Here is a 27,622-nt window from a genome sequence, read left to right on the forward strand (position 1 = left end):
TGTTACGGCTGGATACCTTAAACTGCGCTTTGAGTTACTTAGTAAAATGATGTAAAAGCGTTAGTTTTCTACAAGTCTGTGCATATAAAAATATATACAGGCATGCATGTATATATATATGTATATACAGGCATGTGTATGTATATATTTATGTAGATGTGAAAATTGTAGTCAGTCTCAAAACATCATCGAAATTAAAAATGTTATTATTAGCCAAGGTCAAGTCTTTAAAACTTTCGGAAGGGGCTGCAACCCTTTAACCCTTTTCTTTCCTGCATGCAATGAATTGCTTTATTTTCTCTGTTTCTAATGTCATTGGGAAAGACAAAATATTTAAAAAAAAAAAAAAAGGAAAAAAAAAAGAAAAAAACTAGAGGAAAAAGAAATGTGGACAAAAGACCTCTAACATCAAGATGATCTTGGAATAGCCATATCAGCTGTCAGTTTTCCTCTTCTTTACTTACACAAATACTTTTATTGTGAAATCTATGTAAAAGTCACTTGCCTCGGATAGGGAATGTAGGCTCTTGCATATTTAAAGTTCCAGTGTTGTGTCAGGCATCTGTAGGCTTCCCTGACAGCACCAGGCAAGTCAGTGGTCTGTTTAAGGATGTGGGTAGACATCTGTTGCAGTCACTGAGTTGAACTTTTAACTCCAGCATGCAGGAACAAGATTTTAGGGTTGACTGAACTATTTGCTGAAAATAAGGGAAGCTGTGACATGTTAGTTCGATTTTTATCAAGATCACACTTGTCTGCTATTACCTGAAGGAAGGGTATGATTTAATTTGCTATGAATAAATTGGGGCTGGAAATAGGAAGAAGAAAGTTTCTAAATTTTTAGGACAACCAAACTCAAAAAAGGAGCCTTCCAAAGAAGGAAGTTCTTGTAAGGTGAAATCCAGTAAGTTTGTGGAATAATTGGATGAAGCGATGCCTGAGATAGAAGATGCAGGTGGTCCTTTCTAGTCCCATGTTCCTGATTTTAAAAAGGAAAGGTACTTAAACCTTTTTTTTTTTTTTGCAGTTTTTGTAACTTTGTGAATGCCCATACTCAATTCTTTGTGCCTGACCTTTTATAATTTTGGAAGTAAAGGTAGGTAGATGAACAGCTAGTGTTTGCCATCACGAAGAGAACTTTTGCTTTAACAGTGACCGCTTGCAAGCTACAGATACTTGGCCTCTGTTTTCTATGTTATTAATTTTCTGTGGCATAGTACCTTATGGGATTCCTGTTTCTGAACACTTATTTAGAATTTGGCATGTTACTTCTGAGGCACCCGTTATTCCCATATATGAGTCAGAACTGAATTCTTTCCGAACTATGTTTTGTTCGTGTTTTAAAATACTGCAGTTCATACTGAATCCTGATCTGTGTATTTTACCTGAAGGGCTCTCCTTGGAAGTGTTTTATGCCTTTGGTGTGTGCAGTGATCAAAGTTATTGATAACCTAAAAATTAAAGTGACCCGCTATTAAACAAAACTTGTGATCTAGTATTCTCCATAGTTTTGTTTTATTCAAATGATTAAAGAAAGTTGGTTGTTTAATATTTAGTACACTAACAGCCAGGGGAATTCTTTGTTTGAAGCTGGCATGTTTGTTTTATAGTCTGCTTATAGACTTGTTATTCACAAGTATCATTTTTTTCCCCGATCGTTTTCTCTCCCTCACATCTTGTTCTGCAAGAGATAATACTTTTAATGTGCTCTAATATCAATAGCAAAATTTCTCTGCTTAATAACCACATATCCTAATAGACATGTCTGCAAGTCACTTAAAAGCTGCAGTCAGATTATTTTAATACCAACTGATTTGTTGAATGACAAACCATCATAACTGAAACTGTTCACATGCCAGCTCCCCGAAGGCTTCATATGACTTCTTTGAATGGAATCCCAACAAATACTGAGTTGCTATAGCATTTCAGGAATTTAACATACGTTTTCCCCCCTGTCCCCATCTCGCTGGAATACGTTTTCACAAGGGTAGTTCTGTGCAGTGGATAAGTTTTGCCTGTGAAATGAATGCATCAGTGAAAAAAGGTAAATAGCTCATGGTTTGGAGACAATGTAAGCTTTGGAATATGTTCAGTTTGACATTGATAGTTATATGTACACACACGTGCATGTAAAGGAATATTTTCATTTCCCCACTCACATGTGCCTTCCTCATGGGGCAGAAAAGGGATCTATTTTATTATTCCTGAGTTCAAAACACTGGTTTTCATTAATATTTAACAATTTTTTATTTCTGGTCTGCCTTGCCTTCTGCTTGTCAAGCAGCTCAGAAACACTTTTACACATTTGACCTTTCAGAAGAAATGAGAAAGGTATTGGGGCCACTGATTAAGCCCAGATGATGAAGCGGAGAGTGAATCTTAGCATCTTCTAATTAGGAGAGATAATACAATCTTTCATCTGTAGTCTTTGGATTCCATAGTTCATAAAAGTAACTAGATGAGGGTATGTCCATGTGCTTCATCTTTTCTTCCCAGCCTTAATCACCCTAGCTATTGTCGGAGGTCGTTTCTGCTGCCAGCATTCTTAATTAAACGATCTTTTTCTGAAATACTTGCAAGTAAGCCAGGTGTTGTGAAATTGAGATGATTCTATATGTTTTACAGCTATCCTAGGTTTCAGAGTTAATTTATGAAGCTGATGTATATAACAATGGGCTTATTTTCCAGAAGAAGACCCTGATCTAAGAACTAAGCTTAAATAGTACTGGGACGATGGTCCTTAAAAGGTAGTTCTAGGAAAACATGGGCTCAGTCTCAGTAAAATAAATGAAACATGGTGTTAGGATTTGGAAAGGAAGAGGGAAAGATGAGAGAACGTAATTTCATCACTGTATAAACGCATGGTGTGCCCGAGTCTTGGGTATATTTGCAGTTCTGATTCTCCCATTGAAAGAGAAGAGGGCAAGCAAGCGCGGAGAGCGGCAGCGTGGATGAACAGTTACGGAGCAGCTTCTGTACGGGGAACAACTGGATACGCTGGGGTTCTCTCAGTCTCCAGTAATGTCATAGCCCTAATATAAGTGGAGAGCAAGGAGTGATATAACTTGCATAATGTGACTCGGAGAAGGGTTTAGGGCTGGTCTATCCCGAGTACTGTGGTGTCACCCAAGCTTTTTTTCCTCTTTCCCTGCCTAGGTGGGCTTGCAGGGCATGAGGGATGCAGCAAGAATGAACTTCCAGCCTCGTGTGCATGTGGTAGAATAAGCCGTTGAGTGGAAGCCAGTTTTCCCACTCGTGTAGCAGCAGGGTCGCAGCTTTGTAGAAGAAGCTTCTCTTCGTAGGTGTTGCGGTTTAACCCGGCAGGCAGCTAAACACCACACAGCCGTTCGCTCACTGTCCCGTGTCCCCCCCACGCCGCCCCCAGCAGTGGGATGGGGGAGAGGATCGGGGGGCGAAAAAAAAGAAGTAAAACTCATGGGTTGAGATAAAGACAGTTTAACAGGACGGAAAAGGAAGGGAAAATAACAACAATAATAATAATAATGACAAAAGAATATACAAAATAAGTGATGTACAATGCAATTGCTCACCGCCCGCCAACCGATGGCCAGCCAGTCCCCAAGCAGTGGTCACCCCCTCCCCCGGCCAACTCCCCCCAGTTTATGTACTGAGCATGACGTCCCACGGTATGGAATAGCCCTTTGGCCAGTTTGGGTCAGCCGTCCTGGCTGTGCCCCCTCCCAGCTTCTCGCTGGCAGGGTGTTAGAAGCTGAAAAGTCCTTGACCAGTGTAAGCACTGCTCAGCAACAACTGAAACACTGGTGTGTTACCAACATTATTCTCATCCTAAATCCAAAACACAGCACTGTGCCAGCTACTAGGAGGAAAATTAACTCTGTCCCAGCCAAAACCAAGACAGTAGGTTTACCTGCTTTGGCCATAGGTGTATCTGCCTTTTTTCTTTTGCATCTGTACGTGAATAAAAATACAGAGTGAAAGATCATTGCTCTTTACAGGTTTTTCTCGTGTATTTTCCTCACCATTCAATATTGGTTTAGTTGACAATGTTTTCTTTTTTCCCTTATGCTTCCTTCCTTTTCTTTCCCATGTGCTAATAAAGTTCATGCTGTGCATGTAAAATAGGTAGTTTTGTTGGAACCGAGGGCAAATATTCACTGCTAATTTCCAAAAGAGGTACGAGAGAAACTGCTGTAATCCCTGCATCCCACCATTGTGCTTCAGCCCCACCTTCTTCCCCCCAGAGGAACAAATCTTCATGAAATTGTCATGCTCTCTCTGTATTTCCTTTCCCTTTGCTCTTGGCTAATCACAAGGATTTTTGTGTGTAAATAGAAGCATCTTTCCTCTGCCCACTCCCCGTGCCCAGCAGACTCTCTGAATGAAGCTACAATCCTGCATTTCTGACATCAGAATAATTATTTATGGAGATTCAGTGCCTGGCGTGCCAGGCACGGAACAACGGTGTCACTTAGGAATTGGATAGAAACCAGTAGCAGAGCTATACGTGACAGTCGCTGGTTAGTCTCCCACTTGACTGGTCATGATAACGGAGAGGAAAAGAACACAGAATAAAGACCCCCCTTTTTTAAAAAAAAAAAAAAAAAAAAAAAAGCACCAGTTTGTATAGTGCACTCAGTCTTTTGACATTTATAATTTTGAAGATAAATGCTCGCCAAGCACTGAATTGAACTTAAATGACATAGTCCTGGACAGCTGGCTCTAGGTGGTCCTGCTTGAACAGGAGGGCTGGACCAGGTGTTCTTTCTGTATCCCAGCAGATAATTTTCTGGACCTGTAAGGAAGGATGGAAGGCCTGTGTTCTGAAAGATTATCTGTAGATGATGTAATACCAGCCAACTGTCACCCTACTTATATGATACTTCAGTCTGAAATCATCAAATTTGTTTGCTATGGGAAGTAGTAACACAGTGTCCTTACTAGTTTCTGTGAGTCTCTTGATTATCTACTTCCAGTTTCCATCTTTTTTTTCTTTATTTTACTGGTTTTTACTTTCCTTGCTCTTTTCTTCCAAAATCAGGCTCCTTTCTTCCTCTTTACAATAGCAGGTAAGTTCTTGTTCTGGCCCATGTTGCCTAAAAAAGCCTCTGTGAATTGACTTAACAAGGTATGTTTCGAGACTTTCGATAGCCAACGCTACTTTTACAGCCTCCAATAACACATTACTGACCTGAGCAATACGATGCCATGACAGGATTATAGTTTCTGGAATCGAGCCATTTTTTCCGTACCTTAGTGCCGTAATGAAACTTCAGAGTTTTCCTTTAGTGATTTAAAAATGTGATTCTTCCTCCCCTCCTCAACCCACAGGATTTTTTTTTTTAATTTTTTTTTTTTTTTTTAAGAAATGTTGTTTAAAAGAAACCAGCAGCTCGCATGCAGGAGTCAGGCTGTGGCTCTGAGGATAGCCTGCATTGTGCTTTTTCACGATGAGTTTTTAACAGAAAGGCATTGCATGCTTTTCCATTCTTTGAAAATATACTGGAATCTTAATGAGAGGATTTTTGGAATGGAAAAGGCCGCCTGTCTTTCCACATGTATAATTTCCTTCTTTCCAGAGCCAGATCTCTTTGCGTTGTTGTGATTACAGCTGTCAATCTTGTATACTCTTCATTCCATATCGCGTATTATCACCTTTACCTTTTAACTTTTAACAGACTATTATTGTTCCAGCTGTTCAGTTCTTTGCAAATGGTATCACTTTTTTAGTCGTAAGTGGCTTTTTCTTGCTCTTCACTGTTCCTATCACTATGCTACCTTTTCCTATGGGAATTTACATACCAGTCTGTAACAAACACCACCATTGGCACTACAATTTTATGACTTTCTCTTGCAGCCATCAGGTGGTCGTATATCCAATGCCACCAAGCTTGTCCAACTTTGACTTCAGCTGACAGTATTTCCTTGCTTAATGCTTTGTTAGCTTATCAGCCTGACAGGCTATTTACAGATAGTTTTTCACTAATTGCAATTCAAGTTACTTAATCTGAGGGCCTTAATTCTCACTGCAAAGCAAACATTACCCCCCTCCCATCAGATGATAATTCCTTCCCAACAATGTGTGGTCTTTCATTCCCCATTTTCATGTTGGCCATTTTGACGACTGCCCTTTTATGTCGTTGTGATTTCAGTTCATTGCTTCACACTTTCTACAGCTGTATATAACGAAGTAATTGTTTTCACTCTTCATAGGAAGTGTTCCGTTGCAGGTGTGGTTTATGATACTCTCTCGGTCAAAGATAAACACTCGTTCCTTGTCCGAAAAAGTGATTTATTTATTTCCGCCTCCCCCCCTAGCCCCGTCGTCCCCCCCCCACCAGGCTATAGGAATCTCTCCTCGTATTTCTTGCCTTTTTTACTGATACAAACGCAACATTTGTATTTGGTGAAGATACCTCAACAGTTAACACATACTGACAAAGGAACAAGTGACAATATTACACCTGCTGAATGGCCACAGATGAGTGAGAAGAGGTGCTAGGATGCTAGGTACCGGTATACCACCTCAGAATCCTTTTCTGTACTGCAGTGATTGCCTTCAACGTTCCACCTCCTCACCAATTAGTCTCTCTATTCAGAAGTCATGTTCCTGTAAAATTTGGCCTCAAAGATTGAATTAAACCTCTTTTTGTAGATTTATTTCCTATGTAATTTTCTTGTCCTTTGAATTGAAGAGTACTTGTTCAGTTTACTGGAAACAAGACTTTTAACTTAGGAAATAAACACCTTCTTCCACAAGCTTAATGTAACTTCACTCTCCTTATGTTTTGCTCTGTTCATGAATCATGTAGATGTCTCTAGGATTGATCCTTAATCTCTTTACCTGATTTTCGGTATGTTTGTTAATAACCATCTTCTCTTAAGTAATAAGCACTTTGAATAGCTTTATTGTATTATCACTGACTTCGATGGCGTCCATTTCCAGGCAGCTATGGGTTGACATGTAGTTCAAGCACAGTGTTCTCTCAACTTCTGTCACTTCAGAGAATTCAGGAATTACTCAATGGATGTGATGTCCTGTTTTAAAAAAAAAAACAACAGTAACAATAAAAAAGTTTACTTTTTTTAACTTTGCTGATGTATACTGCTGCAGTCCTGGAGGAGGAGGGTTTGTTTCTTTTGGCTTTTGTTTGGAGTTTTTTGTTTGGGGTTTGGGGTTTTGGGGTTTTTTTTTTGTGTGTGTGTGTATGTGGTGGTGTTTTGTTTGGGTTTGTTGTTGGTTTTTTTTAACATTTCTTGTAACGAATCAGTTTGAGTGAATTCTTGGTCTCTTAAAGGTTCTGCATAAACAGGGCTTGAGAAGCACTGATGAATAGCTGACCACTTCATGGTATTTTGTTTGCTATAGTATCTTCTTAACATTTGGCAGCTCCCTGGAGGAATTTCTGAAGGTCTGGTTGGTCTGTAATGATTTGAATGGAAATACAGTGTGTGTGAATACCCATCTCCTGCACTCCAGGCAGCGTGTCGGGAACACAGTGCCTTTCACTGCTCCCTGAGGCCCTCTATCAGTCTGTGCATTCAAGAAATCCTTCTGGCGTCAGCAATTTTCTTTGGGGGCTATAAACCAGTATGGCGAGACGATGCTCACAGCTCCTCTGCAGGAGAAGATGTGAAGGAACGAGCGCTGGTGGAGTCTCATCCCCTTGGTCGGTGTGCAGCGGTTGACCCTAGTCGTCGTCCCCCTTGGGTTTGGATTGGACGCTTTTGTCTAGGTTATGCTTTCAGTGTGCGGTTGTAAGCCTGACACATGTAGGGCTTGCGCTTTCCCACCAGGGAGCTCCCGAATAATCAAACCCAGAAGCTTCAGCTCTATTTTCCTTGGTCATAGTAACAGATTTTACTCTCTACTGTGTTTTAGCTCAGCAGAGTTCTGCAAGGACTTTTTGAATGGACGTATCTGCCCTTTTTCCCCCCTCCTTGCTATTTTTGAGTATTAGGTTGTAGATTTTTCTTTCATGTTGATCTTTGTAGAACCTCTGTTCACTTCTTTCTAAACTCTTAAACTTACTGAAGTTGAAAGTTTGTTTTACGTGCTGGTGGGTTTGTTTAGCTTGTTGTATTCTGCATTAAAACAAATAGTGAAGTGCTACCCATTCTTTTGTCCTTGCATGTTACGTGATCCTCACTGCTTTCATAACCTATTAGGTTTTCTGTCTGTCAGATGAAACTGTTTCCACAATTCATTATTTTAGCTTTTGGTTTCCTTTCCTCAGTGTACTGCTGCTTGTTTCTACTAATGTTTTATTTCACCTCCGTGCAATTCTGTTCTGTGCTCTCCGCTATTTCAAGACCACTTCAAAAGATATATCTGAAGAAATATATCTAAATGATAACTTCTGATACGTAATCCTGTTCTAGTCCTTATAAATTATTGAGAGAAAGTAAATATTTTAGCACCCATTTTCCTACAGCAGGCATAAGTCTTTACTCCCCACCCCTTCCTGAGCTTGGGGAGAAATCCTGTTGATCGTGCTTCGCAATACATCTTGCAAGTCTTTTTTTTAATGTTGTCTGTCATGATTTACAAGGCCATAAAGAAATAATATTCTGAACATCCCTGTTGATTTTATTTTTTTATGAAAGAAAGCAGTGAAAAAGGATTGACTGTACAATGAATAGTCTCCTGTTTGTTTGCAGGCAAAAATTGGCACAAATTTCAAAGATGGGTTTAAAAAATCATCATAAAATCCAGGCATTCTGTTAGCTTGTGACAGATTGCCTTTTGAATTAGTTGAACCTGTCATACAAGTGTATTTCTCAGAGTAATGGATTTTTTATAATTCAAAAATGTTAATGGCATTTCTTAAAAGTAGCTGTTTATGCATTGGTACCCATTTTCCCACCTCAACATTGTATTGATTCGGCATTATGGTACATCTTGGTCAGTTTAACAAGTTTCCCAGCCCTGTTTCTCTTAAAATGTTCTTTTTTTCTTCAAAAAGCATGCTACCCCATCCCCAAGTATCAAGCTAACGGAGCAGTGGCTTCTGTGTGGCTGTATAATCTCTTCAATCAGTGATGATTAGAGTAATCATCAAGAGTTGTATTTGGTATGTACTGCAATGATGGATCTTTGTGGTTTCTGCGAAGTCCGGCATTTGGACTATAATTATGGAAGATATGATTGCTCCAGCTTCTGTTTTTAAGGTTTTTTCTTTTTTGAATGGAAATCCTGCAAAAATCTTGCTTTAGATTAAGTCAACGCGTACTCGGGACCTAACGCATGTACTGCATTATGGGCAAAACACCTTCTGCCCCCGCGACAGCATCCCCGCTGTTAGGCTGTTCCCGGCGTCGGTGGAGCGCTGCTTACCCGGAGGCCGGCCAGGGAGGTGACTTCCATACCGTTGGGTTCTCAGAGGCCAAGCGCGGCTCCCGTGAAAGATGAGTCGTGGGGCTTACTGAAGCAGATGGATGAGTTGCACTTGGCAGGGCAGGCAGTAAAAACATTTTCACAAATCCAGGTTGTCTGTGAAAGCAGGTGAGTTACTGAAAGGTGGCATAATTTGGATAATGGAGATTTAGCCTTTAGGCTTGTACATTTTAAGACCGGTTTGACTGGTTAAAGTGCAGAAAGGAAGTACTGTTGTGTAAAATACGCAGTCAGATGGAAAAAGAATACAAAGCTGGAAGCACAGGTCACTTTCCTTCTACTGCATCAGGATGTCAGATGCAATAAAAGGCTTTTAGCATTCAGCTATAAAAGCCCCTTTAAAGGAAATGAAGGGTATTGATTTTTTCTGATGGAAGAGGAGTTTACTGAAGTTTTTAGCTTTTTTTTTTTCTTTGAGCACCCACAAATCTGATCTAACATGCATGAGACCTTTTGTGCAGCTATTGAAAATGTAAGGTTGTTAGTAAATCAAGCAAAGATCAACTCTTGGACTTTTTTTAAGGATAAGAGGGGGGAATATCTGGATCGTATTGATCTGTGTTTTTACAGCACTTAAAAGGCATACATCTCTTGGCTGGTATTACGCCTTGACAACAATATCATTGCATTTGGGATGAAAGTATTTGTTGATGTAACAAGTGACAAGTTAATGAAAAATAACCTTTCCTGGTACTAAGACGAATGGCTTCACGTTAGTCAAGAAAGCTTCTTTCCTAAGGCTAATTGGCTTGTCTTTATTTAAGGCAGCCTTGTCTTGCTTGGCACAGTTTTGGGACTGTGTGCACGAATGTTCTCGCCTGAAGATGATTGTCACTGGGATGTTGTCAAAGCTGGGGGGGGGAGGAAGAGGTGGAGGAGCAGAGGTATAACTGTTACCTCCTTTTACTATGTTTGAGGTTCCCAGAGCAGCCGTTGAATGCTTGTGTAGGGCGTGTGTAGCGGACGCTGTCCGTGGGACTGCTGTTGGGGTTAACGCTGATATTAGTGACGGAGTATTGCTGATCCAATGCCCTTTCCTCCATGTACAGCACACCAGCCTTCCTGATTTATCTCCTCCTTCCTCTTGTGCCCCTCGCATGCTGTTCATCTGTTTTGCTCGCAAGCAGCCCCAGGATGACAGATAAGCTTTTGAACTTCTCTGTCAGGGTGAGAAGGGGACTTTTTCAGCGTTACGCATGTTCTGATGTGTCAGCTCAAGTGAGAGGGTGCGCAGGTTGCCACTGAATTTACCCAAGACCATGCGGCCTGTCAGTACCTGAATTAGGTTTGTTTGCCTTGACCTTTTCATTTGTTTATGAAATTCCCTGCTCATTGATGTGTACAAACTATTGCAGATGAACACATAATCTGAATTTTTTTTTATCTGTCCATTTGGGTTTTTTCCCCTATTTATTCCCTATATCGTGAGCCTAGGATAGTGCATTTGTATTATTACTGGTTTCTGTATAATCTTGCCTTAAAAATTATGTAGAATGGTTCTTATCTTAGAAAAAGAAAGGATAACTGCATTTTAAAACTGTGAGATCCTTAGTCCGTATGGATGAAGGGGCTCCATCTGGATGGAGGAGTGAAACAAAGTAGTAGGAGAAAGGCCAACTGCAGCCTCCATTGAGAATTCTTTTGAGCGGTGTCAGTTTGTGCCTCTCTGCAGAATGCAGGCTGTTCCTGCCATTTTTTATTTCTTCAGTTTGCTATTAGAGCATTTACATACATTTATTATGCAATAGGTGGAGTAAAAGAACAGTCTGTGCTCATAAATTCTCGTTATAAAATTACAGTAACAGCTGAAGGGAATAAGAACAAGGATCCTATTCTAGATGCTGTATGTATGATAGCCCTCACCCTGCAGTTATTTTGGTGTGGGAACTTAAAAGCACAGGTAGTTCTACTTAAAAGTTGGAGGGAGTTTTTGCGTTCTGGAATACCTTCCTGAACTGGGTTTAGAGATAAAAAGCCAATCCTTGCAACTCATTAGCATTTGATCAGATGAAATGACTTTGTTTGAAATTCTCTCTTTGAAAAGGCAGTGATCAGAGGGCATTATTTTACTTTTGTATCTTCTGTTTCTTGGTTTAAAAAAAAAAGGCATAATAAAGGTACATCCTAACAAGTTAATACGTATGTCAGCAGCTTGTTTCAAGTGTATAATTATGCAAACTATTTCTAGAATTTCTCTTTTGGGTAGAAAATAGTAATCTCCTGTATACATTTAGGCCTTTAACTTTCACATCTGTGACCTATATCTTTGAGTTTGCTCTCATGTGTCTGGGATTGACATGGGCAGAACTAAAATTACAGTTGAATTAATTGTCAGCATATTGTGAAACATAATATACCACACTCTCATCTCTCAGGTGGAAGAACACCTCTTTGTATTGGTATAGCTGTCTGAGAAGACAGTAGGCATCATCATTTATCTCTGATATTAAGAAAGCTGAGAATTAAAAGATCCCACGAAACTCTTTAATGTATGACTGCCCCTTAGAGGAAATTTGATGTGTAGTCCAGCTGCAGTGATTGTAACGCGCTCATTGTAGCCAACGTTGTCAAAAATGAAGCTCGTTTCTCCTGATTTGTTGGCAAGTCAAATCTTTAACTTCACATACTGGACTGATAAACCGTGACATGTGAAAGCATGGAATTGCGTTAAAAATAAATGTTGGCAGTAGCACACAGCAGAATAGTATGTCTGTGCTGTGCTAGATAAAGGAAGAGGAAAAGAGCCCCTGTGCTGTAACAGTTTCTCTGCTGTCGCTGGGGTAGGTTGATGTGGGTGGAATTGATTTTTTTTTTCTTTTTTTTTTGAAGCAAGAACATGGTTCTTTACTGGAAATTTGGAAATAACTTTGTACCTATGACTTCTGTCGCGATGGTAGTTTCTGAGGTCTTTGCAATTGTGACTGCAAACTTGCCTTGCCTTTTAGGCAACTTGTAAGTTCACGAGTAAGCAAGGAACCTACTCGTGCATACTAACTTGCAACACAGGTAGGGCCTTTCTGCTAGCATGGGGTCCGTCTGAATTGGAGTTATTCTTGTGTCAACTCTGATGAAAACTTTCATGACTTGTTTCATTTTTGAACAGGATTCTGCAACCAAAAATACAGTTTTTTTTGAAATGAGTGTTAACTTCTTTAGTGATATTGTATCGTTCTTTTGAGGAGTTCTCTGACTGCCGATTATTTATCTCTTGGTCAGGTACGACTGGTAAAGCATCATCTCCACCACCTGTAATAGACACGAGACAGATGAGCGAGAAGCTGGAGACGATATTATATCAGCTCCGTCAGGTAACTCGTGAGAGGGATGAGCTGCGCAAGCGACTTGCACTTTCATCTCCTGGATCAACTTTTGATGACTGCAGGTAAAAATAAAGGAAATGTAACGTTCTAATTTAGTCCTCAGTAGTGTTTTCAAGTCTCTGCTGTAAAGCAGCAAGGATATTGCAATGTATATATGTTGCTTGTAACCTACCTGCATCCTGGTGATGTGTGTGTACGTACGTGGCTACATGCAGGTTGTCAGAGCTGCCTGTTGAATGCCTATTCCCGCTTTCTCCAGCAATTTTGCTGTGGGAATGAGGGGAGTAGGGCTCATCTCTGTGTTGAGAGAAGAAAGCAAACAAGTTGTTCAGGCTTCCCGGGTTATGTTGTGGGCAGAGAAAGAAGACAGTGGCTGAAGCCTTTGCTGTTTTGAAAGCAACAGAGAAGAAGAACGGGAAATAGCTCTGAATACTTGGCTGGAGGACAGAAATTAGGAGAGGAAAAAAAATCTCAGCTATTACTGTGCTTCTTCAAAGAGAGAGAGGTTTGGACTTCTGTTGAGGGAGTAAGTGGTTTTTAGGAGATATGCTGTCCGGTATACATGTATTGAGGGACTGTAGCGTTAACATGTTTAGAGTAAGGAACTCTCCTCCACTGAGAAGTTATGGGTGCTGCCAAATTAAAATCACGTGTTCAAAGTCAGTTAATGGCCAGCAGCCTTATGCAGCTCATTCTGATTTGAGGGTTGATAAGTTATGAGGAAGATGGTACTCAGGGAGTGTATGAGTTAATTGTAGATGAGGGTTTTATTGGGTAGGAAACAGAATTGGTTTATTTTAGAGGGTTAAAGATCTGCTAATGTTTATAAATGTGACTCTGGGCACACTGAGCAGGTACTTTTTGCCTGCAGTAAGCACATGTAAGAGAAATTTTTTGAACCTTAAAAAATTGTCTGTCACTGAATCTGAAATAAGAGGAAAGAACAGATTTTCTGGGAGGTGTTGCCATGATGCATAGCTTCTCTGAACTTTAATGTTTCATTTGTTGTTGTTTGTATCTGTTATTTCATCAGCTCTATCTACATGGTCAGGTGGTTAATCAAACTTTTTGTCCTTATGAGATAAGGTCAAGATTTGAACCAGTGAACTGGAATTGAGAGAATCTGGGCATTTTATTCACTCCTTAGCTACCCATCTTCATGCCCCCTTCCTTCCCCCGTGAGTTCTGAGGGCTACTTTAAGAGCATTGTGTTCTATCTAAGGGTCTCCGAGTGTTGTGGGGATGGGAGAGGAAAAGGTTGTCAAATGTCAACATCTTTTGCATAGCTTCCAGTTACTTATTTATACAGAGGGATTTCTTATTTGAAGTCACTAGAGCTTAGGCATTGAGGATTTTATAGCTTACAATCATGTTCTCCATAATCCAGGATGCTATTAATAAAGTTCTGATGAGCTGTCCTTTAGACTGGCCTAGTTTTTGCTCTTTAATTGTCAAATCAATCTTCTGCTGCCAGTGTAGAATTTGTATGTTGTGGAAAATATAAATGTTTACAGCTTAAAGAACAATTAGTCAAAATAAACGTTGCATTTGGGCAGTGCTCGGACAGTGTATGTTAGATGGAGGATGCTGCCTTCCAAACAATTAAATATTTCAAGAGTGGGAAATGAATGAAGACTATTAGTTGACATTTTCTTCCTTCAGTAGAAAAGCAACTACTCCTCCCATCCACATACACATCTGTGGTTTTTGAAAGCTTGCTGGTATTTTTTTTTTTTTTTTTTACTTTGTTTTGCATTCTTTCCTCATATAAAACTAATTTTCAGCCTTGCAGGAGTCAAAGCCCAGACATTGCAAACCGTTAGGCTGAAGTGTGAAAGCTGAAAGATCATTATTTAGATGGTGACTTTTAGGACCCAAAAAGGGCTTTTGCTTTCCTGGCTGTGCGTGCCGCTTTAACCATGGCTGTACCCAACACAGGTGGTGTAGAGGCAAATCTTGACACGTCACGATGGCGTGCTTCAAAACAGTTGCAGCTCGCAACACATTCGTAGGCTGGGCTGCGCTGGCTGTGAAGGCTGGCAGTTGCAAAAGCGAGAGCTGTTTTCCAAAGCAAGCGTTGACTAAGTCTAGAGCAGTGGAAGAGGAGCCACAGAAGTGGATTGTGATGTGCTGAATCAGATGAACATGTGTCATCCTGCTGGACCAGGAGTAGGATGGCTCATGCTGTGCTTGTATCACTTGACAGTGACTGTATGCGTGCACGTGTTGTGGTGATGAAGCAAAGATTTGAGCAAATAAGTGTGCTCAAAGTGCATTTTATAGACTTAAACTTGCTATTCTTACTGCTTATGTAGTAGTAGAAGAGAACTGCAATACGGATAAACCCCCTGAAAACTTCCTCTGCGAAGAGACTGTTTTTTGAGTAATCTGTAATTGGTGGTGGTGGAATTGCAGTAGTAAATGAAAACAGTTTCAAGTTGTTGGGTAGACATTGCCCACAACATTGGATCTGCCGTTGGCATTAGCTTTTGTGTCGGCATCAGATAAACGTAAATGTCAGTCTCGCTGTGGCCCTGATTTGTGCCCAGGGTAATTCCACTGGAATACAAAGGATTTTTAGAGTTGTTGTATGAATATCAGAAAAACAGTTGGACCTTTGACACTAGCATTTTAAATTTTGTTAATGTTTGAACCAATGCTTCCAAAATAGTAACTGACACCTCTCCTATATTGAAATCATAGTTTTCTGTATTTTTCTGAGGCATTTCAGCATAAAACTGTGGTGGTCTTACTTAAACAAGAGTCAACCACTACGTGCATTTGAATGGACTGCTTTTTTGCAACAGTCCTGATTTTTGACTTCTGACCAATATCCCTCCTGTGCATATCCCTGTTTTTCTTGCTGAGACATAAACCCTTGGAACAGCACTGCGGAACATGTGGCCTTGGCTATCCGGGTGGTTTTTATTTCACGTAGATGAGCTAGAATGCAGGATGTTACTGGTGGTATTGTTGTTCCTTCCTTATTGTGTAGGTAGGCTAACTTCTGTAGTTACCTACATGGTATCCGTATGTTTATAGGTTGGTGGGGGTCGTCTTTGGTTGGTTTATTTGTTTTTTAGAATAATGCTAGTGTTACTTCAGCAATACATGTGATTGATGTTAGACTTGCAGAACAAGTTCTCACCATAGCTTTGAGACTGACCTAATAGTTATCCTTTAGTAAAAATTCATACACTGAAATATTTTGCACGAATATGAATTTATGATTGCAAGCTTAATATGAACATGTGTTAATGGGTCTCAGTAAGCTTAACGCTTCAACTGAGAGTTAAACTGTGCTTCAATTAATGTTGTCATTTTAATGACTGGTGGACAGATGGTGTCTACGTTCAATAATTTCACCCTAAAGTCTAATTTAAATCAATAGTTGGGTTTTTAGCGATTCTGTCAAGGGTGTGAACATTTCAAATTGAGTTTTACTTACGCTAACTGGGGTTGTATTTTAAAAGAGTAACACTGCAGTGGTTGCGGTAATATGTCTGTAGCACTGTATGAATAACATACTACTACTTTTGGCACCCCTAAACAGTGAATTTAAAAAAACCCCTAAAAGACATCCCCATAGATGCGACTTGAATATTTGGTTACTTTGTATGAATTTGGCTTTTAATTGTTGCTAAAGTCTTCCAGTCAAGGAAGGGTTTTTTGGTTTTGTTTTCCTCAGGAGCACTTCTCTGGAGAAAGGAGAAAAAGAGGAATTACAATTGAAGGTCTTACTACTCAGCAACCCAAATGCAACTGGGTTGCTAAAAAGCACCTTCATGTCATACGCACGCTCCCTCAAAGTCTGTGAATCAGATGTGGCTGGCTTTTTTTTTTTTTTTTTTTAATAACCACTGCAGCAGTGTGAAACCATTTTCACTTTGATTCGGTTGCCAGCTGTATTTCGGTTCCAGAATCCATGTTGCTGTTTTTGTATGAAGCAAAGAGAATTCTGATTGCTTTTCAGGCTGCGCTTACAGCGAAGCCGTTCGGGAGGGAGAAGGGGTGTTCCGTGCAGCAACGGCACAAATCTGGTACAAGAATAAACAGAGTCAAATGAGAAAGCAATTGTTTTCTTTTTGTTTGGGTTCCCCCCCCCCCCCCCCATTGTCTGTGGAGTTATGAGAGACTCGGGAGATGACACCGGGACAGCTTGTCAGAAGCTTAATTTTGAAACTAGAAAATTCAATGGTGCAAAAATTTTGTGACTGTGTAGAGGAGGAACAGTTCAATTTAGAGTCTCTTTTAGAAGCTTAGTGCTTCAAAACAAGAAGACATAATCCTGCTAACTTAGTTTCTAGCATGATTTGTGATTCTTCTAATAAATAAATAAAGGTATCGTGCAGTGACCACACATTGTAGACATAATCTGTGTTGGTCAACTGCTTGACAAGGTAGGTTATTTTAGAAAGTTTCTCCTCTCCCAGTCATCCTGATAGACTAAAAAAAATTTCAGCCAAAAATTTTCTTTTGACTGACTTTGGCTTTCACTTTGTTCAGTTTACTGAAAATTGCTTATTGGAGATTATATTGTATTGGAGATTCCTAGTAATTATTTGAACAAAATTTGGGTTATCTTAGGAGAACGTGAGGTAGATTATGACATGTTTTCTCATTTGTTTATAGTAGTTTAAAAGAACATGGTAACACTCAATCAGATATGCAATTCAGCAGAATGACTTGGTCAAATTAGTTAAATTCAGTGCCCAATGAGTCAAACTGGCCGAATTCTGCCGGCACAGATGCGTGCGCGTGGTGTCCCATTGAAATTCTTTCTCTCAACCCTAATGCCGACTTTCCTAGGGAGCTGTAGACAAGGTCCTCCAGCCGCTGCCTAGATGAGATGTTTTTCCCAGCCCGGGTCTCCATGCAGCCCCCACTTGACTTTGACAGCCTCTTTTCAGCCCCGCTCTCGCTGCAGCTCTCTGCTTTTCCTCTGAGAGTTTTGACATGGTAGCACAGGAAAGCCGAGCGTGCTGTGATTGTCTTGGTCTTGTATCAAGTGACAGTTCTGCTCTGTGATACGGCTGCCCAGAAGAGAGGTACGTGCACGCTGGGGACTATTTTTGGCTGTGTTAGTGTTAGACAGAATTATCTCATTATTAGATGTTACGCCTCAGTATAAAAGTAATACAGGTTAAAGTCAGTGAATTTTTGTTTGTGGTTGCATCTTAATGTGAAGTGGTCAGTAGTTAAATTAAAGCATAATATAACCTAAGTATCAACAGTTGTGTGATACTATTTATTTATTGGATAGTAATTTCCCAGACTCTTCATTCTCTTCAGTAGCTGATGTTCGACTATGAATATGACTATTTGAATATGACTATTCTTTTTCCATGCTAGGCCTAGTCCAAAACCAAATCACGATTACGAAAGACTGAAGATCCAGTGCATGAAGGCCATGTCAGACCTACAGTCTCTGCAGAACCAACACACCAAGACACTAAAAAGGTGTGAAGAAGCAGCAAAAGAGGCAGACTTTTATCAGTAAGTATTAGTAAAGCTGTATGAGTTCAGAGTTTACCAGTCTGTGCTAGATCATAAAGTTTTAGAACATGGTAATCAAATAATTTATTTTTTTTTAATTCTGTTTTTCCACTTTAATCGCAAGATTAACGTTTGCGTGCATCAGATAAAACATTTCTGGCCCACTTCAAATGATAAAGTATTGGAGTGCTTGTTTTATTTTGAAGAATTTGAGATAGAAATCCCTGATGTCTTGATGGGACACTGACAAGGAAAGCCTAGTTACTGACTTGCAATTACAATCCAGTAGTCTTACTGTCAGGCTGGAGGGCAGAATATAATTTGAGAGAATGTAATTTGTTACTGTTTTTTTAATAGGTTGTGATAGCTCTCACGCTGACTCGCGTAAGTTTTAACACAGGCTTAGACCAATTGTAAGCGTTTCTGAAAATGCAATAAAATAGGGAGAAATTGGTGAATATTTTTAGCATGTATTTCTGTTTAAAAAACAGTCATTGATGCAAGTAGGAACATGTTTTCTTCACTTGAAAGAAAGTCAGCTCAGAAATGGAAATCCAGATATATTCTTGGTTTGATGTTTATTTCCCTTAAATCTACACTATAAAATATGACTAGTATTTAATGACCGCATTTGTTTTCATTGGGGGCTGCTGGTTCTTACATAGCGCTTTCACCCACAACTCTTCAAGCCTTTAAAGATAGGCATCGTTTCCTTACATTCTTCTTCCAAAACCTGAAAATAGTATTAAAGATTTAGGTATGGCTTCTTTACTAGGTGCTTTATTCCTAGTTTCATTTGAGGATTATCAAGTACTTTAATTTGCTAGGGAATTCTGTGCAAAGCATTAGTGTTCTGTACGTTGTAGCTGGATTTTTTTTTTCAGAGCTGAATTACCGATGTCCATCCAATGCTGACATGAAACACTTGTATTCTTTATACTAAAAAATTAGTGGTTTGCTTACCTTATTCAGGAGTTCTATAGTCCGTGAAACCATACTGTGTTACACTCTGTTTATTTCAGTATTTTTATGATAGCATAAAAGGATTTACCCTCTCATATGGGGAGAAAAGCGCTGAGGTTGAAAAGATAGAGTGATTGATTGAAATACTCAAGTATACCAAGAATATAGCCACATTCCTCAGAGACCAACAATTCAGGCTTCTGCAAAATGATGCATATACACAAGTACAAGCTTTTGCGTTTACACTTGCTACAGACCAAGATTATCTGGTCAGAAGAAAGTATAGCATGTTTTAATTGATTCAGAGGTAATTCTTTTTATTATAAGAACTTATTTACTTGGTTTTGAATAATTCAGTTTCCTACTTAAAACTTTAGGGAGGCTGAAACTCACTGTTGGAGTTTAGGTGCCCAAAACATGACACCACATGTTGAAATCCACGCGTGCAATTCCTGTTCATCCTATGAGTAATTCTCAGGGTAAAGAAAGGAATTGAGTAGAATACGTTATTCAAATGTTATTTTCTCCTGCAGTAATTCTTAGAACCCCATGCTTTAAAAGAAAAAAAGTTACCATTCCAAAGAATTTATAATTTCCAACAAAAATCTGAATAACAGATAACAGATTAATAACCTACGTGTAAAGATTATGTGTATTTAATTGTGTGAATATAATTTGTCAAAGGCTTTTTTTTTTTTTTTTTTTTTAATTTTTATTAGCAGGTTGTCCTCATTTTAAGAAAGACTTTTTTTTAAATGCTTTGGGTCATTCTGTGCAGGAAATGTTAGTATTTCACTTCATAAGGAAGGAATATAAAGTATCTTAAAATGTAAATTGATTCTATTCATTGCTGTGTGTTATATAATAATATATATATATATATAGTTCTTTTAATAAATACGGACTTTAAACACTTTACCAGCAGGTGTGAGAGTTCAGTTTGAATCATTCTGCTTCAACAACAAAAATACTTGTCAGTATCCAAATGTCACTCTTTATTTGATCTGTGGTAGTAAAATACATTCAGTTGATTTTTTTTGCTCTTTTTCAGCAGTGGTCTGGTCTAATTTTGGACTGCTACCTTTAATTACAATCTGAATGATAGCCTCACCATGTGGCTCTCAGTTGTTTAATTTTTAAGTGAGAGTGTATTTATTTCAGTAATTATGGCTTGCATAATGAAGTTTGGAGTAACTTTGGTAGCTTTTTACCTGCTTGAATGTAGTCGAAAAATACATAGTGTCTTTTGGTTGGTTGCTGGGTTTTTTTGTTTGTTTTTAAAACAATAGCACAGAAGGAGATTTTTGCAGTTTTCCTCTGTATTTTGGTTAGCTGCTGCTCAGCTGAGGGGCCTAAGAGAAAGTGGAGGTGATTAGTTGGGATAATTCCAGTTATCTCCAGGATCATCTTATGCTCGCATTACACCATTTCTGTTTGTCTATCTGCTTGCTTTTAAATAGCTATGAAATGGCATTGATGGGCGGCATAAATCCACCATCTCTTCTGATGCTGTTTAAGAGTACTGTGTACTTTCATGTATTTTCATATTTATGTCCCTGTTTGTTTCTGATTTTTTTTTTTTTCCCCCCTGCTGCTTGGAATACTCAAATATGCAGAATTGAGTTAGTTTGACCTGCTTTCTTGGTAGGAAACTCATGCTTGAGATGAATTAGCCCAGGACTTTGTCCTGGCAAGTTGGCCTCTAAGAGTGTATTTTGTGTGCCACGACAGCACCTTGCACAGTCGGCTGCTGAGCGACCAGTCACAGCTGAAGGAGGACATGGATACCTTGAAGAGGAAAAACACGCAGCTGGTGCGAGAACATAATCATCTCCAGCAGTCATGTGAGGAAATGAAGAGACTTCACGATGAGGATCAGAAAGAGATCACGGACCTGCGCAGCCAGCAGCAGCAGGTAGGCTACAGCGTGTCGTGTAAGTGCCAGAAGAGATCGTGAATTGCTCCGTTGATAAGTAAGTCAAGAAAACCGAACGTGCAGTCGCTGCCTTTTATGACTTACTCATTCAAAAACATCCGCCTTACACTGGACAGCACTAGGGGAGAAAATGAGATCTTGGATACTAACTGATTTTCTGTGTTAAGCTGGAAAAAAGAACGAGGGCTATTGAATATTAGGTGGTATTAGGAAATCTTGATGCAGAGATGAAAAAAATGTGCATGAGGAAGATTGTATATGCGTGATATTTTTTTTAAGTGGGCGGAGAGGCATCAAAATCCTAGCTCGAAGTTGCAAAGTGATTAAAAAGATGACTGTTGTCCTAGGGTATTTTATGGGACAGGGCTAGCTTTAAACTTGCATGCTATGTTTGTTTTTTGGAAAGTATCACAATAAAAAAATTGAGTAACAGGTATGTGGGTTGTTTTTTGTTTGTCTTTTTTTTTTTTTTAATTATTCTAGTGACACCATAACAGTTTGGGGAATGATTGAGCTTAAGTTTGGTTATTCAGGTTTGCAGATGCTATTCAGTTAGAACAAAGCTACAGGTTCATTAATGTTTTTGAACTTAAAACAAAAAAAGACGAGCTTTTCAGGAAGAGGTGGACGTTTCAGAGCTGTATATAACAGGCTGTCTCTAGGACAACGTTGTTCACACACTCTGAAGAAAGAAAAGTAAGAGTAATAGTGAGGAGCAGCTGGTCCTATCAGATCCATGGTTCACCTGTGGAAAAGTCTGGTCGTTCAGTTAGAATAGTTACAGTAGCATGTGGAATGGTTAAACGGGGTATCTCAGCTAACTGTGTGTAGGCTGATTCACAGGGCAAACTTGCAAGTCAAACATTAGGCTTCAGAAGCAAAACCTATGCAAACAAAAATAATTATTTGCTAGGGTAGGAGGGGCAAAGGTTAAAGCAAGCTGGATGTGCTGAACGGTGCTTTAGGAGGTGCTTGAGGGCTGGCGCGAAGAGGAGCGAACATTTGTATTTCCTTTCGATCCCTTCCTCTTAACGTTATCTTGAGAGTTCTGCTGTGAAATGGTTTAGTGGCTTCGTTCAGAAGATGGCTGATGTTCCGTGTAGCAGAAATGGTTTGCTGTGTAAACCTGGGCAAATGGCTTAATTGTTCTGTGCCTCAGTTTCCCAGTCTGCAAAGCAGGGTTGTAAAACCTCCAAGAGAAGGCTATTGTATTTTGAGGTTCCGTCCTGAAGTTTGAAATTACCTGGCAGCACAGGAGGCTGAAGTATCGTTGTCAGTATTTATTTAAAGAACTTCAGTCTCGTGTCAACCTCACGATTAAACCTTTAAAGAAAACCATGTATGTGACTCCTAATGAGAAAGTTGTGTAACTCCGTTTCTCAGCATGTCAGAGTGAGTCATGGTGTCTTGAAGGGGTGCCAAGAGTCTTATCTTGTCTGTGTCATTTCTCATCTGAATTAGTCTAACGCTATTTATGTTGATCCCTCTGACGTGTTGTTTCGTCGTCGGGCCGTAGCAAAGCACAACATCTCGGTGGCCTCAGAGAGCAAAAACTTTTCGATCGGGTTACTCTTCGTGTGGGATTGCCACGGATTTGCTGTGTAGCAGCTGACCAGCTTAAGTTTCTGCTGCTCGCATGTGAAGTTTCTTGTTGCCATGGCTGTCCTCCTCGGTCCAGCTGGGACTATTTACTTTTTCTCAGACTGGGATTTTGAATGGGAGGCCTTCCTTATTACACCGCTTCCTGTTCATGGCGTTTCCACCTCCCTCCCTCAAATCCCTGTTAGCGAGTTTATGCGGAACTCCGTCCAATTTCTAGTATATTCGTCCTTCTTTAGTGTGTTTTCAGCAAAAAGACATTCCGTATATGCTTTAGACAGCGCGAAGTGGTTTGTTTCTGTTTGGATTCTCAAATACTTGGTTCTCAAACCCTGTTCTCAGAATGCTTTGGGAAGTAGTCTTCAGGAAAATGGCTCTCTTGAGAGGGTTTGAATCAACATGAGTTTACACTTTACGTATGCCTACAGTTTATCACGTGGTTAGCATATCTGAAACGGTTCACTGAAGCATGCTAGCTAATCATGGGTCCAACTCTGTGCGGGTTGTGCTACTGAATCCACTGAGGATAGGGATTGTCTGTGGAAATAGCCGTGCCAATGAGACTCTCGCCAAAGTGCAGCCTTGTTCCAGGACAGCTTCATGAACAGTAACTCGCTGCTTTTACGTATCTCGGCTGGTTAAAGGAGACCAGCGTCAGGCTGAAGAACTTTGTCTCTCTCATCTTGCCTGTGTAGAGGAGTGGTTTCCTGACAGCGACGGTTGTTATCCGCTACCTGTGGGCAGTGACTATCGGGCAAAGAGCGGGCAGTTTCTTTCGGTCTCCTTTCCTTTTGGTCTGCAGCCATCCGGGTTCTTCCATGTTCAGGAACTGGTCTTTACTCTGAATATAAGACACAAAAGAAGATGAGGAGCCAATTTGTGCATATAGAGTAGTTGCTATGTGTTTGGTTTCAACTTTTTATAGAGCTCATGTTTTCCGTCTTTTTTTCCTTCTACTTTTTAAATACTTTTTATTTTCAGATAGTTAGGGACGTACCTTTGTAAGCTAATGTTAAGATTATATAAATTCTTGGCACCTCTGTATATAGAGCATTTCTGTTTCTTCCCACTGCTCTATCAAGGCCAAATTTCAATTTAAAGGACAAAAACAGAAAAAATGAGCATAGCATTCAAAAAAAAAAGGGGGGGGGGGGGGGGGAAGGTAAGGCCTCATTTCAGGCACATTTTTTTTTCCTTTTGAGAAGGAAGGAGGACTAGATTTGCTGAAGCTCATTAGGGGATTTCTGTTGTTGCTGGCCATTTATCATCAACGTTGCTATTTACAGCAAGATTCTTATGTCAATGGAAATTAATTTGAAACTAAGATTCAGGTCAGACTTTATTCATGTTTAAATGGATTTTTCTCTTCCTGCTCATATTTTATGGATAGCTTTTGAAACACAAACCTCCGTGGTTAGTTCCCAGATGAAATATTGTATGAATATTAAAATATATGCCTAATGTATATTTAGGGTAGATTTTATTCTCTTGAAGTTTTAAATTATTTAATTTGTTCATGGAGGATACAGGCAACCTGTCATGAATGCCACCTCGTGGTCATTTCCTAAATTACAGCTATCGTCTTGGTCATCAAATAATGATTGCCTCTTGTTAAAACTACAAAGTACTTCGAAAAACAACGTGAGTTTAATAACTGTTGGTAGCAGTTACCATTAGAGAGAGATTTTCATAAACTTGTGCACTCTAAGTTGTGATAAAGCAGATTCCCCCCCCCCCCCCCCCCCCCCCCCCAGTTAACATTAAGCAGATAGAGTAATGCTTAGGGTAACAGTAATGCTTAAAAGAGGCTCAGTGTTTCCTTAGTCATTAAAAAGAACTATTATTAAAATTGGTTAATATTTTTTTTAATATTGTTTCTGATATATATTTTAAATCAAATTTATTGAACTTACTAAAAACTGAGTTTATTAATACAGTTTCTGGCATTTTTTTAGGTTATGAAGCAAAATGGGTCATCAGAGATATTAAATAAACTTTATGATACAGCCATGGACAAGCTAGAGGGTGTGAAGAAGGATTACGATGCCCTAAGGAAACGGTACAATGAGAAGATCGCAAGTCACAATACGGATCTGAGCCGCCTAGAACAGGCTGAGGAGGAGAACAGACGTCTTCAGAAACAGATTGACATGTTAATGAAGCAAAGGGACACAGCAATACATTTTCAGCAGCAATATTCGACCTCTCTTAGAAGGTATAATCAGGTTTTGATCCCTTCAGATACGCTGTGAAAGCAGTAACAATTCTCATGTAGCATCTTACTTTCTCTGTGATAGAATCATGAATACTTTTCTAACACTTGTTTCTAAAATTTTTCTCCAGTGTATGTTATCTTGGTGTGAGGAGTAAGCATGCGTTTCTATGTAAGATTTTCTGGAAGGTCCTAGAAGGTGTAATGGGGATGTTTATTTGGAGAAATGGTGCTTTTTCTTGAGAAAAGGATTTCCCAGTAAGGATTTTGGAATTGTCTGAGGAATTTTAACCATTGTTTAGCTCGTGAGAAAGGGATAGTCTGCTTTTCAAGCTATGTTTGTTCTTAGCTGTAGACACAGGAGTCAGATACAACCAAAGTTTTGTTAAACCTCAGACTTAGTGTTCCACACAAACTCCTCAATGGGTGGTGAGTCCATCAACGTATATATCTTTATTTAAATATAAAAAACAAGTCAATAGGAGGATATAATTTCTAAAAGGTGTTTAGCAAATGAAGATGTTCTCAAGCGTAAGTTAACTTTTCATGACATTAGAATTGCAGACTGTGTGGGACTCCGAGACAGAGCTTCAGGCTGGCAGCAGAGTTCACTGGATGCGCACGTCTGGGAGTCTCGCTTGGCTGGGACGGTGCTGCTGCTGCGAGCAGCGCAAGTGCCAAAACAGAAGAGCACAGACATTATGTCACACCGCACTTAACCTCTCTCTGCTCCTCCTTGATACTAAGCCTACACAGATACCCGTATGGGGTAGGAAGAATGCCAATATATGTAAGGACTCCAAAGAGCATCCGTGGACGTGTTGAGAATGTTTTCACTGACATAAGTTAGGGATAATACACAACTCCCACAGGCTAATGCCAAAAAATGTTGTTTTCCACATTGATAGACTTTTAGTATTTCAAAAAGGTGAGATTGAGCATAGATAATAATGTACACGTGAATAGCATGTACACAGTTGTGATACATCTAATTAAGTTATGGGAGAATATGAGTAATAAGAGAGTAAGTTATGTAACTTAGGCTGCCATGGATTCCTGTAAGTGAGGGAAAGCCTAATATATACTACAAGAAATGCTGCAGCCATGCTGATACATGCAGAAGCTCAACATACTTGTATTATGGCCTTGTGATTTAGGTCTCCTTTTTGAGGAAGGTGTTGTTTGATACCGAGCAGAGGTTGGCTTTAAAATTTCATGAAAGATATTAATGTTCCTGTGAACCAGTGATCCAGCTAAATTAATGTAACTGAACTTCAGGAATTTTTGCCTTTTATTGGTTGGCTTTGGGTCTGGACTTCTTTTTTACTTGTTTCTATTTATAGAAACCTTTATTTGTCTTATCTTTATACCCTTTCTTCATAACCAAAACCATATTTCTCTGGGTGACTGACCAAAAATTTTTAAAATGTATTTCAGGTGAGTATAGTTTTCAGAATATAAGACTTAACAAACTTGCAGTTTGAGGATGAACGGGTCATAAATTGCAGCACTATTTTTTTTTTATTATTTTTTATTAATACCAAGTGTAAACACAGTCAAAATAGGTTTTAAAGAGAGCAGGAGGAGTAAGACTCCAGTGGTAGCCCAGGTCTTATTTTGAATGAATCTTTGGCCTTAAAAAATATCAGAGAAGTGTTAGCCTTTTTTCTTTCATCTGTGACGCTGTCACAGTAATACACAGCATGTCAGTGTTAACCAAGATGATTTAGTTGGTGAATAGTTTGCAGATTACAAATTAGCTGTACCAGCTATCGAATTCCTCTGTGCTAAACCTTACCCTACACGTGTGTCTCTGCATTTTGCACGTGGGCTATGGCACGTGGACAGATCTGCCCGTAGTTTGCAATTGCGTTGAATACAAAGCAGGTAGTCCTGGTGGGGGTTCTTTTCAGTGTTGGTTGCTCCTTATAAACCCATGCTTACTGCTACTGACCCATCTAACCCTGCTGCTTGCAATCCATTCACAACAGTTGTTAGAAATGGGCTTTCTCTACAGAAGGCATCTGTGAAAATGTGATCCAGCTGCCTGTATTTCCTCCTTGGGAGGCAATGCAAGGTCAAGCAGGACCAAGGTTTTTCAGCTGGAACTTTGCTTTCAGGTTTTCACGCAGGTTTTATCACTATTTAATATGAATGTCCCCCTATGGCAGAGACTTTCCTTTCTGATCAATTCCTCATGCTAGTATGCTTGTTGTGGCGTGGTTTTTTTCTGCTGGTTTTTTTCCTTCCTTACTGACGACATTTTTTTTTGTTTGGCAAACGTTGCCTTAAATCTTTTCTCCTCCCCTCTCTCCTGTATCTTCCCAGTGTTGTCCTTGATTTGACCCCCGAATAGTTTTCAAATGTACTGTGGGTTCTTACATGGCAGTGAGGTTGTTTGGCATAGTCTCTATCTTAGATTTCTGATATATCCTTGTACTTCTCCTATAGTATATTCTTCTTACCTTCATGCTCACGGTTTTGAAAAGACAAAAGAAATTCAGATTGTAATATGTTAGGTCTTCTGTATTGCCAGCCCGATGATCTCTTAAACTGAAGAGTTTCCCGAAAGGAGCAGGGTGATGGCTTTGGAATTACTCGCCGATGCCTCAGCAATGCTATGGCAATGCTTTGAATACACCGAGGCTTTCAAGGAAGTATTTGAAATTGAGTTTACAGCTCTCTCTTGGGAAAGGTCAGGCAACATGCTGGATTAGACA

General features: G+C 39.6%; 1 protein-coding gene across 6 annotated transcripts in view; it reads left to right on the forward strand.

Moving 5' to 3' along the window:
* The window catches only part of DLG5 (discs large MAGUK scaffold protein 5), a 114,298-nt gene that overhangs the window by 43,782 nt on the left and 42,894 nt on the right, over positions 1 to 27,622 (forward strand). For all 6 annotated transcript variants that reach the window (XM_076338403.1, XM_076338407.1, XM_076338404.1 and 3 more), the window contains exons 3-6: positions 12,593 to 12,758; positions 18,049 to 18,192; positions 20,887 to 21,070; positions 24,646 to 24,905. In XM_076338403.1, the coding sequence (XP_076194518.1) occupies positions 12,593 to 12,758; positions 18,049 to 18,192; positions 20,887 to 21,070; positions 24,646 to 24,905 (754 nt within the window). The remainder of the gene's footprint in view (positions 1 to 12,592; positions 12,759 to 18,048; positions 18,193 to 20,886; positions 21,071 to 24,645; positions 24,906 to 27,622) is intronic.

Source organism: Aptenodytes patagonicus, chromosome 5 (genome assembly GCF_965638725.1).
Source record: "Aptenodytes patagonicus chromosome 5, bAptPat1.pri.cur, whole genome shotgun sequence".
Lineage (NCBI taxonomy): Eukaryota > Metazoa > Chordata > Aves > Sphenisciformes > Spheniscidae > Aptenodytes > Aptenodytes patagonicus.